General features: G+C 38.0%; 1 protein-coding gene across 1 annotated transcript in view; it reads left to right on the top strand.

The window, feature by feature from the left end:
• LOC130862629 (ankyrin repeat domain-containing protein 36C-like) overlaps positions 1-14,808 on the top strand; it is a 93,150-nt gene that overhangs the window by 46,284 nt on the left and 32,058 nt on the right. Inside the window, exons 26-31 of the mRNA XM_057752340.1 lie at positions 3,019-3,092; positions 3,698-3,785; positions 6,598-6,671; positions 8,599-8,692; positions 11,865-11,938; positions 13,646-13,739. Of these exons, the coding sequence (XP_057608323.1) occupies positions 3,019-3,092; positions 3,698-3,785; positions 6,598-6,671; positions 8,599-8,692; positions 11,865-11,938; positions 13,646-13,739 (498 nt within the window). The remainder of the gene's footprint in view (positions 1-3,018; positions 3,093-3,697; positions 3,786-6,597; positions 6,672-8,598; positions 8,693-11,864; positions 11,939-13,645; positions 13,740-14,808) is intronic.

The following is a 14,808-nucleotide window of genomic DNA, read 5'->3' as shown; positions in this document are numbered from 1 at the left end:
CACCATCATTATCTAAAACTGAGTTATTTGCTGATTAAGACTTGGTTTTCTACATGAAGAGTTTCCACTTGCGCACTTTGGTGCTTATGTATCAGCTCAGTTGTGTCCCAATATTAGAATCCATACGTTTCCTAGTGATAAGTTGAGATCAGGTATTCGTCGCCAGAATGCACATCTTGAGCATTTCCTCAAAGTCATCTGTGCATTCACATCCAGTTAACCGGGAGGCTGAGGCATGACCAGGAGTGCTGAGTATCCTATGAATATCATGTATTATGTCACAGAGGTTATGACAGAATGTCCGAAACCTGTGAAAGCACAAGGCCAAATGAGTCTTAGCATGCAGAAGGGAGGTGGGCAGGAAGCCCTATTTTCCCCTAAGAGAGGCGGCGTCAGTGTTCTGTAAAAGTGCAGACCCAGGTATACTGACCATACTCCTGTGTGTAGAAGGAGCAGTGGGAAGTCACTCCCACATCACCTGTGGAGTGCCATATACCCAAGAATACATGGGCAGCACAAATCGAACATAATTTTTTTAAAAAGGACACAAAGTGAGGTGTATAGGACTAGATCTGGGAGGAGCTATGGTGAAGATGATGAGAGCCCAATGTATGGAATTCTCAAAGACAAAGTATATAAAAACTGGTCTAGTAAAAGCAGAGAGTATTTTTTAATATGTTGTGGAAATAGTCTGTAGGTATTATCTATATAATTTGTGTTTTGATTAACGTGCTCATTAAGTCAGTGGCCCTAGTCAACCATGATATTTAGACTGCACCAGAAATTTACATATTGCAATGTAATAAAACAGGTTGTCTTACTATCCATAACCAAAAGAATAAATTTCATATTTATAGAACAGTTTCAGTTACATGCAAACACAATTACTGACGAGCAAATCCAAATTTATATACTCATTGAATTGATATTCTTTGGATGGTTTTTCTTCTGATTTGGCTATAATTATAGTTTTTTCAACATAAATTGTTTTGGGGTAAGGCTTCACTTATGTACAACAGGCATGAACTGAAACCTATTCATCATATAGTTTATTAATTATTTTTTTTTACAAGAAACACACATTCATGAGAAATGTTAAATAAAATTTACCAACACAGGGAGATAGGAGAAAGGGGAAAGTAAGCAACAATGGTGTCACTTAATTCTTGTTGTGTTTCAAGAGAAAGCAGCTTTAGTGTCTAGCTGTCCAGGGGTCCAACTTTATATTTACCCTCTTCCAATTATTTTTTTTCTTAAATATTTTTCTGAGTTAGTATTGTTAAATGTTTTGAAACCTTTTTATTACATTCAGGATTTCATAAGTTTCCAGTTTTGTACTCTACTTGATAATTTGTCTCTATGTTTTTAATATGCCACCCAAAAATATTGTCCTTCTCATATCTTAAGTTGATCTTTTTAGGTTGCAAAAGTGAGAAATGAATCTTCCCTTCAAATGTTAGTGTTCAAGCATCTTATTTATGATTGTTATTTAATTGAAATTTTACATACCAATCCCATTCCCACTCTCTTCCCTCCTCCCTCTTGCTTCACCTTCCCTTCATTTTATGCACTCACTCATAAGTGGATATCAGACACAAAGCAAAGGTTAACCAACCTATAGTCCACAGCCCCAGAGAAGCTAGATAACAAGAAGAACCCTAACAGAAACATACATGGATCCTCTGGGAAGGGTAAATAGACAAGAACTTAAGAGAAAATTGGAAACGTGGGAGTGGGAAAGAAAGGAGGGCAGAGGAAAGGAAGAGGGGAGAAAGAGAGGGGAGGAAGAGAACATGAGGGAACAGGAAGGTCGAGATGAGGGAAGGACAGAGAGGGAGAACAAAGAAAGAAGTATCTTGATTGAGGGAACCATTATGGGGCTAGCAAGAAACCTGGCACTAGGGAAATTCCCAGGAATCTACAAGGATGACCTCAGCTAAGACCCTAAGCAATAGTGGAGAGGGTGTCTGAACTGGTCTTGCTCTGCAGTCAGATTGATGACTACCTCAACTGTCATCATAGAACCTTCATCCAGCAACTGATGGAAGCAGACACAGAGATCCATAACAAAGCACTGACCTGAGTTCCCAAAATCCAGCCAAAGAGAGTGAGAAGTGATAATATAAACAAAGGGTTAAAGACCATGATGGGGACACACGCTGAAACAGCTGACCTGACTTAGTGGGAGCTCACTGACTCAGAACTATACAGTAAACCTTAATGACCTATTTCCTTTCAGCCCTCCCTTTCCAGCCCTTCATCATTTCTATGACTTTCTCATGCACTACTAATAAGATGATGTCCACCTCAATCCTCCCTATAATTTTAGACATATCTGCAAGCTGAAACTCGGCGAGTCCCTTAGAATGCCTCACATGCTATCTTACCATCCTGGTCACTATATACTTACCCTCTTGTTATAGACAAATCAACAATGTTTGTGTAAGGATGCTGTTGCAATATTTGCTTACCCTTTAAATTCCAGTCAAATTCAGTGAATAATTTTAGAGAAAAACAAGTAAAATACTATTTTTCAAAATCTTAAAAAATTGTCACTTCTAGACTGGAAATAAAATATTTAGGCACAAACACTACAGAAATGAGGGGTAACCAGAATAAAGATATGCCCAGAGGCTCTTCAGTGTGTTAGTTTTAGCAAGTAGGGAAGAATGAGCACTGTGAAAATATGTGATTCACATTGACAATTTTGTTATTGAAGATGTGTTCATTTCTGTTTTTTGGAATAATGAGTGCATATATCTTTGGCACATATATAAAGGGATGAATATTTTTACTCCTATTGTCTATATGTAATATCTAGGAAGCTTTGATGATGACATTTTTGTTCTGTACCAGAAAACATCTGGTTGAATATCAAGATTAGTTAAAAATTTTGTTGCAAAATGAAAATCCAACATTTTATTGTTTACTTTTGAAATTTTTGCATCTATAAATTTGTAGCTGGTAGTGTTTATTTCACTGCTTTCTTGAATGATCTTTCACATATGTGTTCATCAGGTGCCAAAACTGCACAGCTGAGGTCAGAGGAGGAACAGACAGGAAGGTGTGGCAGAGGCAAGAAGCAGTGGAAGGTATTCAGCAATTTGAATTTTCACTGGTGAAGGGGGCTGTCCTAGGTTGCGCAGTCCTAAGTAGAAATGGGACCATCATCTAACATTTAATTTCAGTACCCTTCTTCCTCATTAGCGCACAATACATGCTGATTTCAGTATCTATAATAACTAAGTGCCCGGACCTTGAGTTTCTTGCATAATTTTTTCATCATTGCTCAAATTCAAACTACTTGCAAAGTAAAAACATAAACCAATGGACTTCTAGGCTCAGTCATTGTATGAAGAAATAGAGATGTTACTTAGAAAGTATATATAAGGATCTATCATCTATCTATCTATCTATCTATCTATCTATCTATCTATCTATCTATCTATCTATCTATCATCTATCTGTCATCTATCTATCTATCTATCTATCTATCTATCTATCTATCTATCTATCTATCTATCTATCTATCTGTCATCTATCTATCTATCATTGATATATCTACATATCTATGTTTATTTTTCAGGACATGCGTCTTTTATTTTAGCTATTTGCTTTTAAGAAAAGGTATTGTGATGTTCTTGGAGATCAGTTAGGAAATCTCTGTGCAAGTACTTACTGATTCTAATTTTAACAGCCTTTTTTTGAGCAACTTCAGCTGAAATGGAATGTTCGAGTGTCTGTAAATCCTGAAATACATGTGAAAAATGCTGCTGAAGAGAGAGGTAAGAACTCTATAGTTGAGCCAGCCAATGGTGGCGCATGCCTTTATAAAGTCCCAGCACGCAGAAGGCAGAAGAGGCTGATCTCTGTGAGTTCGAGGCCAGCCTGGTCTACAAAGCAAGTTCCAGGACAGGCTCCAAAGCTACAGAGAAACACTGTCTTGAAACTCGCTCCCCCCAAAAGAACTTTATAGTCATAGCAAGGAATGCCTGTTAAAACATGAAGATGGAACTGCTCTCTTCACCAAAGACAACTGCCCAGTCAATATTCATGAACTAAAATCTAGTCTTTCATGACAGAAATCTGTATATTTAAGCTTCTGACAAAATTACATCATTGAAAGTGTCCCTGAGAGAGCTGATATATAAACAGAAATACTAATGTCTTTACATATTATGAGAAATATTAAGAAATGGAATAGTGTTTAAAAAGATTAAAATAAAAAAAAAGTAAAAAAGAGATTAATGTAGACAAAGTTACAGGGATTAAATGAAAGGAGTCATACCGGTGTGTGTAGGGGAGAGTGTGCAAATAGATTCTTTACAAACTGAAGGGTGATTGCATTAGAAATATAGGGAGAATTATTATAAGTTAGAGGACCACAGAATATAAGAGCCTGAAATTAGAAGACACCATGTATCCTGCCTGCCTCATTACTGGGAGGACGTTGAGCTGCAATATTTGGTCTTATTTATCTAGGTTTTCTTTGTGATAGATAAACAGCAATGTCCAGTCAAACATGTAAATACGTTAATGTCTTGTAATGTTACTCCTCCATCAATAATCCTTGCCTCTCTCTCTCATGTCTTATATACTCTTATGCTTGTTTTTGTCTCTACTTCCAATAACTTAGCGTTTATGAGTCACCTCAGACAATACCTGTGTATGATCATCACTGACATATTACTCTTCATCCTCCAAATCCTAGAGCATACGCCAGCCTAGTAAAACCCCAAGAAATGATTATTAGTAAAATAAATATGATACCAATTATACAAAAGATGATTTAACATTGCCACAAGTAGGACAAGAGTAAAAGAGTTTACAATCCAAAGAAATAATTGACAACTTCCATGAAAATTAAATGTTTGAAAAATGGAAAAATTTCCAAGACTGTTAAAAGGAAACCGTACATGCTGACCTGAAGAATAAGAACTATTATCCAGGAAGAATTCTGATACTGTGAAGTTTTTAAAAAATTTTTAAAATTGATTTTGAGCTATACATTTTTTTCTGCTCCCCTCCTTTTTTGTTCCCTCCCCTTCTACCTTCTCTCATGGTCCCCATGCTCCCAATTTACTCAGGAGATCTTGTCTTTTTCTACTTCCCATGTAGATTAGAGATTCATGTATGTCTCTCTTAGGGTCCTCATTATTGTTTAGGTTCTCTGGGATTGTGAATTATAGGCTGGTTTTCTTTGCTTTATGTCTAAAAGTCACGTATGAGTGAGTACATATGATGTTTGTCTTTCTGGGTCTGGGTTACTTCACTCAGTACGATGTTTTCTATTTTCATCCATTTGCCTGCAAATTTCAAGATATCATCATTATTTTTTTTCTGTGTAGTACTCCATTGTGTAAATGTACCACATTTTCTTTATCCATTCTTCAGTCGAGGGGCATTTAGGTTGTTCCCAGGTTCTGGTTATGGTTAACAATGCTGCTATGAACATAGTTGAACACATGTCCTTTGGTATGACTGAGAATCTCCAAAGTGTTATTGCTGGGTCTTGAGGAAGATTTTCTGAAAAATCGCCATAGTGACATCCAAAGGGGCTGTACCAGTTTGCACTCCCACCAGCAATACAGGAGTGAAGTTTTATAAGAAGGAAGAGGCTGATCAAAAGTTAGAGCAAAGCATTTCAGACAGGAAGGAGATAAGAAGTGTAAGACGTAATTTAGCTAAGAAAATATCTAGAAGCCGGGTGGTGGCGCACGCCTTTAATCAGGTGAATCTGAGGCAGAGGCAGGTGAGTCTCTGTGAGTTCAAGGGCAGCTGGGTCTACAAGAGCTAGTTCCAAGACAGGCTCCAAAGCTACAGAGTAAACCCTGCCTCAAAAAAAGAAGAGAATAAATGTCTAAGAAATATTCCTATTCCTTTCCCCAGGTAGAGAATAGTGTGCAGTGTGGTGGTAGTGATTCCACGTGCTGTCTCAGGGTTTTTAATTACTGTCAAGAGACACCATGACCACAGCAACTCTTCTAAAGAAAACCTTTAATTGAGGTGTCCCACTTACAGTTTCAGAGGTTCAGTCCATTATCTTCATGAGAGGGGCCATGGCAGTGTAGAGCCAGATATGGTGCTGGAGGAATAGCTGAGATTGCTACAGCTTGCAGGCAACAAGAAGTTGACCGATTGTCACACTGAAAGAAACTTGAGCAAATGAGACCTCAAAGCCTCCCCACACAGTGACACACTTCCTCCAACAAGGTCACACCTCGTAATAGTACCACTCCCTTTGGGGGTTATTTTCTTTCAAAGCACCACACCAACCCATTCTGTTTCCAAAGTCGAGCTAGTTTGTGTCTACTGGAATCACTTGTGCATGTATCTTCCACATATGTGGTTAACTGTATCACGGTGCCTCTGCATATGTGTCTGCTTGGAGTATGACTCTCTAGATAATTGTATTCATTTCCCAAGCCAGTAGATACCTAGTTGAATATTGAGATGAATCTAACCCTTTAATTGTTAACTTAAAAACCCAGCTCTTCTTCATTTACTTTTTCAACATTTGTATTACCAGATAAGTTGATGACGATGCTTGTGCTACTGTTTTAATGTCTGATTTTAACTATACTATGTGTCTCTCAGGAGTCACAACAGCACAACTGAGACCAAAGAAAGAACAAACAGGAAGGTTTGGCAGTGACAAGAAGCAGCGGAAGGTACTCAGGAGTTTACGTTTTCCTTTAAGATTCTTCTTATTGGTGAATGTTTAACACAGATTGAGTCAGTTACAAGTCACACTGTCTTAGAGAATAATGAAACCATGTCTAATATCTAATTTTAGAACATTTTGTCTATGTTGCCATGCATAACATTTTCAGAATCTATAGCAGCTAACTCCTCCTAAGCCTCCAAGAATAATTAGGATTTCTTCCACAACCTTTTCTTATTGCTGGACTTCCATTCCTATAACATCTCACCTACAGAGGTAGACCAAGCACTTTAAAGTATGAACAGCGGAGTTATGATCCTTTCTGAGCCCGACTAGTGCTATGGTGATCATTCCCAATGACTGAAAATCCCTCGGATTTCCTATCAACCAACAGCATAGTGGCATAGCAGAGGGTAAAAAGATTTATTTTTCTTTGGACTCTTACTGCCTTTGCTATCTCAGGAGTGTGAGTGAACAGGTATGTACATTGGACTCCACTAGCATTAAATAGAATACCATGCTCTAGAATGGGCTCTCTAGTGTTATGCTCCGTGGAATTACTTTTAAAGTTATCATTAATTCAATGATGGACATCAGCAAATACAATGCAGTATTACACACTGACTTTGCTTGCTGTTTGAATAAATCGAGATGACATCAGATGTAAGGATGAGACAAGGAATCATGGATAAGCTGGTGCACACACGTGACCGTAGTGCTTAAGAAGCTGAAACAAGAGGATCATCTCAAAGATTAAAATTAAATTGGTGTGACAAATGAAGATAGAGCTATAGCCAGCCTGTCACCCTGTCAAAGACCCTCTGGTACTTAGAAAAGTATAAATGTGTTATATATGACAAAAATATTTAAGGAAAAAGTATAGTCCTAACACAGAAGATCAAATTGGAGGTCATCAGCAATGTCACAGTAATGAAGTGATTCTTAGGCATCTTGCCCATGACCACAAGCAGAGGGGATAGAGGCCAGGGGGCAGCACAGTTTGGTTATGACTGCGTGGAGGCAGATCATGTGTTCTATACTCTATACCTCTTTGCTTTGGCATAACACTGTACACACTCCCAATGCTTTCTTCTGTAGTTATTTAGAGGTGGTTTGGGACATCTCAATATTGTGTTGTCACTACAAAAGCCAGTTATCTAAATGGTCACCCAAGTCGTGTTTAAACAACTTTGCTAGGCATTAACACGTTCATATGATTTGGCTACATTTGCTCAAAATGCCTCCATTATGTAATTAGTTTTTAAAGTTCTTACACATCATTTCTTTTTAATGCTTTATATACTTTTAATGATTCTCTCTTAATAGGAAACTCTGACATGGACTATCTAGCATTTTCGAGCTCTTATTTAATTGTAAGGCAAAGAAGAATTTCAAACTTGACCTGGTCTCTCTGAGAAGCCAGGTTTTTCTTAATTAAAAGTTTATTCAATGTGCTTAGTACTTTAATTCCAAGAGGATCAAGTATAAGAGTGTTCCATTTATTCTCAACAGCTTATTTTATAAAAATTCACTTCCTTTGACATTTCTTCCTTTGACAGAAAATGTTTCTGCCTATGTAAATGCCAATGTCCCATCCTGTCACAGCAATAGAGGAAGATTTGTTTAAAAACCAGGTGATCATGTGATGACTACATGTGCTAGTCAAGTATTCTGAAGCTCACTTCCTATTTAAACACACACAGTTCAGTCTCTTCTGTCTATGATGGTATCTCCTTTGGATGTCTATGACCAGTTATCATATGAAGGAAATGCAGATGCAATGGAGAGAGCATATGTTATGATCTCATTACATATGTTTTTCTACAGTGCATCCTTTATATATGTCTAGTTGCTTTTGATATGAAGTCTCGACGTATCTTGGGAAGGCTTTAGGCAACCTCCATGCAGTTCCTTACCGATGTTCATTTTATCAGCCCATCTTTGAGCGACTTCAATCGAAGTGGCGTGCTCAAATGTCTAGGGATCCTGAAGAAAGCAGAGAAAACACAGGAGCGGCTGAAGAGAAAGGTGAGAATTCTGTTAATAAAAAGTCATTTGAAGCAATACCTATTAAAACAGGAAGATGGAGACCTTCTTTGCTCATACTTGGAGACTCCAATTATGCTAACTTGGAGGAATAGTATGATAGTACATGACATTGATCTTTATTTCCTAAGTTTCTAAAGGAGGTTACATTGTAAGTGTTGGCAAGGGAGCTAAAGCAGGATTAAAATCATCAGAGTTTTTGTTAAAAATGATAAATTTGAGGTAATAGAAGAATGTTTAGGAAGAGAAAAAGATTGAAATGGAAATGATTAACAAGCAGTAAATAAAGGGAAATAAGGTCGCGGTACATAATTGAAAGCATCTTTACAAAATGAAAGCCAGTGGTATTATAAATATAGGAAAAATATAAGACAGAAGCATTAAAGAGTCTAATCTAAGAGACTAAGAGTAGAATCAAATCACCAGGCCTCCTACACTCCTTGCTACTGGTGAGCATTAGGGTGAAAATACCAGGTCTTGTGGAGCTATGACCGAAGAAAGGTAACCATCTGTGTTACCCAGCCATGAACCCTGTGAGCGTCAATGACTGGCCTGATAATATGTGCCTACTGATGTAGTAAGAGTAGACATATTTGAAGTGTGGTTACTCAAGATTTTGTTTAACCTGGGAAATTTTAGGACACGGAGGAGTATTTACAGAAGAGGTAACGGAGATTGAAATGAGAGAGATTTCAGGGAATCCCAGGAAGGAAACATGCAAGTGTTTACAGTGGACAGCATGGACACAAGCTCTTTATACATGGACAGCCGTGGTGCTATAGATGTAGGGAGAGTACCAACGTGTCTAAGAGAAGAGCAAAACACCAACTCGTGTTCTTCCTCATTGCTGAGAAGACACTGGGATTGGAGCACCAGGCTTTTCAGAACCAGGTTTTCTTCCCAATAGGTACACATATGCAATTGTGGCCAGTTGTACACCTCCTTGAGTTAATGTCATGGACTGCTTGGCTCTGGTCATCCACTGTTTCTCCACCTCTCTGGTCCTGCCTTCCACAGTTTTCTTTCACTTTCCTCCTCTTTACCTTCCTGAATTCCCTCTTCAGGAGACACCTCAGATAATACCCGTGTATGAGCATCACTGACATGTTCCTTTATATCCAGCACATTCCAGAGCATGAATCTAGTCACAACTCAAGAGATAATTTTTGAGTAATATACATTATACACACACACTTCTTCTACAAAAGATGATTCCAAAATTGTCCCCCTTAGGCCAGGAATAAGAGTTAGATCTCTCTCTCTCTCTCTCTCTCTCTCTCTCTCTCTCTCTCTCTCTCTCTCCCTCTCCCTCTCCCTCTCTCTCTCCCTCTCCCTCTCCCTCTCTCTTGTCAATAATTGCCTGTAGTAGTTCTTCATCTAGGGGCAAAGCATTTGAAATCCACCCCCATACACCTCAGCAAGTCAAATGATGTGGTTGTTGTTCAGGCCTTGTTTTGGTAATCGTATTGTTTAGATTTTATCAGTGTAGCTTCCTTGTCACATACAGAAGATATAAACCCACAGTAGACTCTCTGGTCCTCTGGTTCTTAAAAATCTCCCTGGGCCATTCTTCTGTCGTATTCCTTGTACCTTGGGTACATGGTTTGGGTTTGTGTATGGGCTTCCCAAAGTCTCTCTGTATTTTGCCCAGTTGTAGTCTTCTGAGAATAATGGTCTGTTTATTGTATAAAAAAGCACCTTAGATGAGGGTGAGATCTATACTTCTCTGTGGGGGTCAGTGTAAGTGTTTATAATGAAGTTAGAAATTATACTGGTTTAGGGGTCCGTAGTAGGTTGGCCTCCAGGTTCCTTGACCCTACTCCCCTCAGGTAGTTGACTAAGTTTAAAGTATCAGGCAAGATTTCTCTCTTGTTGAGAGGCCTTTGTGTATAATTAGACAGCTGTTGTTTATTACCAAGGGATTAGTTTTCTAACTGCTTATCCAATATCAAATGGTATAATATACACGCAAGTAATAGAGCAAACTCAACAGGTTGTATTAATAAAGAAAAGGAGGCCAGGAAGTTAAGATGAAGATAGTGAGGGGGCCTGGGATGGGCCCAAAGAGAGGGTAAGGAGGAGAAAATAATGCAAATATAGTAAATGAATATAAAATAAAAAATAATTTAATAAAAAGGAAAAGAGAGTTAGATATCTGGAGAAATAATTAATACCCAAAAGATAAGATAAAGCAAATATTTAAAAAGAATAATTCCTCTTTGATAGCTATGGGGAAAACATATGTGTTGAGCTAAAGACTGTAAACTGGGCGGTGGTGGCGCACGCCTTTAATCCCAGCACTTGGGGTGCAAAGGCAGGCGGATCTCTGTGAGTTCAAGGCCAGCCTGGTCTACAAGAGCTAGTTCCAGTATAGTTAGAGCTATTACACAAAGAAATCCTGTCTCAAAAAAAAAAATAAAGAAAATACAGAGCCATTTGTGTTCTGCCTTGGGTTAAAATAGACTCAAGAAAGATGTCACAATCTGTGCTAAGTCTTCTAAGAAGGGAGCCATTTGCCAGAGTAGTAGAGTAAAGCATTTAGGATATGTTGCAAGTGTTAATTTAATGAGGTATAAAAGGTTGTATTTTCTTAATTACATTAAATTAAAATTGAAAATAGTGTGTAGAGTGGCTGTATGGGATTCTGTGTACCTATAAGTTCTGTTCCCAAAGTTGTGCTAGTTTTTGTTTACCGTAACCACTTATGCATGCATCCTACATGGTGCTCAACTTCAATATCATGCCTCCTCCTCTGTGTCTATTTGTTGTATGAATCTCTAGATAATTACACTTCCCAAGCTGGTGAATATTTAAGTGAATAATTGTTAAATTAAAAATCCAAGTCTTTCCCTAACTTAATCACTGTTTTTGAAGAAAATATATCCTAAGTATCCAGTAGATATGGGCATTCTGATGTCAAGTTATGCTCAGATATGTCAGAAAAATAAACGGTCCTCTCACTGTACCTCCAGCTCCTTCTAAAACTTGTGATTGTCTCGTGTGTCTCAATAATTAAAATACAAAGGAAAATGGAAAAAAAATCCAATTCTTTGTTACTTTTTTTTTTCAATTTTTTTTTAAATCACTGGTTAAATAGATGAACTAGGTTTTATTTCACCGCTTCAATGTCTGAGTACACATATGCATTTTTTAGGAGCCACAACAGTACAACTGAGGCCGGAGGAGGAACAGACCAAACAGAATGGCTGTGATAAGAAGCAGCGGAAGGTACTCAGGACTTGACATTTTTCTAAGGTTGTTTCCACCTGTGAACGTTTAAGACAGGCTGAAGCAGTTATATTCACACTGCCGTAGAGAACAGTGGGATCATATCTAATAAATCATAGCTACTTTAAAACCTTTTGTCAACTGGACCATGCATGATATTTTCAGAATCTGCAGTAACTAATGTCTCCTCAGTCTGACCCTTGGATTTCTTACATGACCTTTTCTTGTTGATATTATAGGAGTTCCATTCTTATAATATCTTCTCTACAGAGATAGACCAGATTTGAACTGGTGACTAAGCAGTTTAAGATACGAACAGTAGAGGAATGATGCTTCCTGAAACTGATTAATTCTATGATGATTATTCTCAATGACTGAAAATTCTAATTGGAGGATACATGAATATGGGGATCTATGTTGGCACATATTTCTTAAAATATCTCTTGACTCCAAAGAGACTGAACCTTGCAGACAAGTTAATAATATCCCTTGTGACCATTTATGACCATTATTTAGCCTAGTATCCTACTATGTGCTCAGCTTGTTTAAACTTAATCTGACTTTAAGAGAACAATTTAACTAACCATACTGTGCTTTGGATTTCCCATGCAATCAGTTTTATAACCTGTGCTAAATGCACACCATAAGTTTTAAGCTACTGTTCCATTCCCCTGGACAGAATAACGTATGTGTATGAGTATGTGTGTGTTGTGATAATCATTTGCTGAGAGCAACCAACATACTGATAGTAACCTTAAATAATAAATATCCAAAAAATATTGGAAACCATATGTGGATATAGTTGATAAGAGCCGTTTACAGTTTTGAGTGTGTTCAAGGTCAACAAGGTGATTACTCCCCTTTAAAACTCTGTTAAACATTTCTGTAAGAATGCCCTTGTTCCTTTCCTGAGGAAAGTTCTGTTATGACAAATACAGAGGAAAGATCCTTGTTAGGGACAGAAACACAGAGACACAGACACAGATCAGACTCACAGAACAGAGAGACAACAGGCAGACCAGTAACAAACTGCACACAGACAGAAGACACAGGGAAGGAAGTGGAAAATTTGAGTTTGGTCAAATTAACCAGAAGGGAAATTGCCGTCCGTCATTTGTATTGCTATGGCATATGGACACAAATTGGCCCTCAGTGCGGGGCACATTTCAGGAGCTTAGTTTATAAAAGTTTTTATGTTTCATCCCTTATTAATGCTTCCTATAATTTTCATTATTCTGTCTTAAGATTTAAAACTTGCACAGGATATATAATTTTCTCATGCTCTTATTTAACTGGTAAACTAAGGAAGTTTTCCATATGACTTGGTCTCTCTATGCAATCAGATCTTTTCTTGTAAAAGTTGTAGCTAGTATCTTTTGAGTTTTAATTCTCTAACAATGATCAGGGCAATCCCAAGAGCACATGGTAGAAAGGCTTTTTTCTTGTGCATTTCTTGCTTTGAGACAAGAAGCATTTCTGTCCATTCAAATTACCTTAGTGTCTCATCCTGTAATAGCAAGAGGAGAATAAGATTTGCTTTCATATACGTTTTCAAAATTCTGGTGGTTTGTGATTATTGCAAATACTAGTGTGGCATTCTGAAGTTGACTTCTTGTTTAAGGATGTACGGTGTAGACTCTTCTGTAATGTCTCCTCTGGATTTCTATGGTCAATTATCAAGCTCCTTACCCATGCTCATTTTACCAGCCCATCTTTGAGCGATTTCAACCAAAGTGGAGTGCTCGAGTGTCTGTGGGTCCTGAAGAAAGCAGAGAAAACACCGGAGCCACTGGAGAGAAAGGTAAAAACCCCATTAATAGAAGGTCATTGCAGGGAATGCCCTGAAATAAAACAGGAAGTTGGAGACAGTCTCTTTACCAAAGAAAGTTGCCCAAGACATACTTAAGAATCAGGAAGTTCTAGTGACTACAGTGTGTATGTGTCCTCGAACTCCTGAAAGAATTTGCATTCAGATGTCAGTGGGGAAGCTTTTATAGGTTAAAGAGCATCAGACTTTTATTTAAAACAAGAATTTTAGGAAACAGAGTTTAAAAAGATTGAACAAAGATTAAAATGGGTGAAGTTACAAAAGATAAATACAGGGAAATCATGCCAGTGATTTTAGTGGAGATTCTGGAAATAAATCCTTCACAAAACAAAGGGTGATCGTGCTATACATGTAGGAAGAATTAAGATGGAAGCACTGAAATGTCTCAGAGATGAACAACAGGAGAGCCAGCAGCTGCTTTGTTTTCCTCAATGTGGGTAGAGGAGAGAAATGCAAAGTCTTAAAGAGCTGACTTCTGTACAGTAAATGATGACAGACGACTGCAGCCAAGTTGTACATGTACTCAAGTTATTGTCAAAGACAGTGACTTCTTCAGTTCAACACTTTTTTTTTTGCCTGTCTTACTTGTCTCTTGCTCCTGCCTTCCACATCAGCACACATGTCCACACTGCCCTCACTCTTCAGGAATCACCCCAGGAAGGACCTATGTACGACCATCCACTGAAACATTTGCTTGTGTCCAACACATTCCAAGTCATGAACCAGTAAGAATTTAGTGAATAATTATCAAGCAAAATAAAAACAACACTACTTACACAAAAGATGACCTAAACGGGTGCTGGAGAGATGGCTCAGCGATAAACAGCACTGGAACCTCTGATAAGGTACCCATAGTCAATTACCTGTACCCACTAGAGGCTCACTGTTTCAGGGAATTTGATACCTGATTCTGGGCTCCACAGCGACCAGCTATGTACACGATGACAGTTATACATGCAGACAAAACACCCATACATATAAAGTAATCATCATAATCATCATCATGATCATAGGTAAGAAAGTAGTCTAAACATCATCACTT

The sequence above is a fragment of the Chionomys nivalis genome, chromosome 20 (assembly GCF_950005125.1).
Source record: "Chionomys nivalis chromosome 20, mChiNiv1.1, whole genome shotgun sequence".
NCBI classification, from domain to species: Eukaryota; Metazoa; Chordata; class Mammalia; order Rodentia; family Cricetidae; genus Chionomys; species Chionomys nivalis.
The sequence above is the reverse complement of the archived record's forward strand: the minus strand, read 5'-3'. Positions and strand labels throughout refer to the sequence as shown.